Below are 1,553 nucleotides of genomic sequence, written 5' to 3'. Positions count from 1 at the left end.
CTATAAAAAAATCATATTTGAACTAAAATAAATATATTTTTTATTTTAAATCTAAATTATAATAAAACTTTGAATCAAATAAATTATACTAGGAAATCGGAATTTTATAATCTCTACTTTGAAACTCATATTAATATATTTTAAGATAAAATAATAACCAACCAGTTTATAGCTGTCTTAAATTTGTAAATAAAATCAAGAAAGATAATCAACAGAACAAAGTATGAATGATGATTAATTAAAGATTCGAGTTCTAGATTCAGAACCGCACTACACTACAACCCGACCCATTAAAGCCAATAAAACTCAATCTAAATCATCCTTTCAATTTAAGTGAATATGAGGTCTCGTAAATATCTTGATTTTTTTCTAATATAAAGCATATATCATAATTAATAAATTTTAATCATTTTCCATAAATATTAAAATCATAATAAATATAACCACATCCTTTCCATAAAGATATCAATTGATTTAGATGTTTAGTTTGTAACAATTGTATAAGTTGTACCTGAAACCTCCTTTATATATATATATATATATAGACACACATATATAGGTACATAACAACAAAATTTGAGTTTATAGAATGTCAAAAGTGTTTAAAGTGTAATAATAGACTATTTTATATGACTTAAGTTTATAGGACCAAACAATTGTATATCTTATCTAAAGTGGTGTAATAAATTTATTAAACGATTTTAGGTATCTTAACAAGATATTTAGAACACTTTTGAAACAAARTATCCTATTAGCAATTTTTACYGGACWATTTATAAACATWTTTTTATATGACAWTTTTTTTATAAAAAGGCTAATATGAAACTTTGTTTCAAAATTGTCCTRAAAAACTTTAGTTTAATAATGTTTAAAARCRTCATAAACCTATTACAACATCTTTAAGTAGGATATGCAATTATTTATCCTACAAAATRGTTTATTATGACACTTGGACATAAAATATAAACCCAATTTCTTTTAGTGGTACACTACATGTTATGCGTGCCAAAGTTGTTAATTTATTACTAGAGCTTACTTGTTATTTTTACTATTTACAGCAGGAGAATCAACCCCAGTGGCTTTTGGAGTTGCCTTTGAGGATAAATTTGGGAATATGCATTGGGCATTTCTAAATGGCGGAGAGAGTGATGAAATCATATTGTCTGCAGGAGCTCTTGGTAGCCCACAACTTTTGATGTTGAGTGGCATAGGACCAAGAGAGCAACTCGAAGCACTTAAGATCAAAGTTGTGCTTGACCAACCTTTAGTTGGTAAGAACATGTCGGATAACCCCCTCAACGGATTTTTTGTCCCGGCTCTCGTTGACGTTGAAGCATCCTTAGTCCAAAATGTTGGTATTACTGACTTTGGTAGCTACATCGAAGAATCCGGGGGCRTTAATTTWCTCTTMGCAGATATTTCARCATATCTGGGCTATGACTATCGGGTACACATATATATCTACATTATACACTTATATCAAATTCCTAAATTGGATGCTTACAAACTCTTGGAGTTCTACATCGACCAAATATATATATATATATATATAT

At 28.2% G+C, this 1,553-nt stretch overlaps 1 protein-coding gene across 1 annotated transcript in view; it reads left to right on the top strand.

Moving 5' to 3' along the window:
* Positions 1-1,058: 1,058 nt before the first annotated feature.
* LOC112505091 (protein HOTHEAD-like) overlaps positions 1,059-1,553 on the top strand; it is a gene marked incomplete at its 5' end in the record, with an annotated part of 1,400 nt that continues 905 nt past the window's right edge. The window contains one exon of the mRNA XM_025109043.1: positions 1,059-1,447. Coding sequence (XP_024964811.1) covers positions 1,059-1,447 — 389 coding nt within the window. The remainder of the gene's footprint in view (positions 1,448-1,553) is intronic.

This window comes from Cynara cardunculus, unplaced genomic scaffold (genome assembly GCF_001531365.2).
Source record: "Cynara cardunculus var. scolymus isolate 2C unplaced genomic scaffold, CcrdV1 Un_Scaffold_8389, whole genome shotgun sequence".
Classification (NCBI taxonomy): Eukaryota; Viridiplantae; Streptophyta; class Magnoliopsida; order Asterales; family Asteraceae; genus Cynara; species Cynara cardunculus.
The sequence above is the reverse complement of the archived record's forward strand: the minus strand, read 5'-3'. Positions and strand labels throughout refer to the sequence as shown.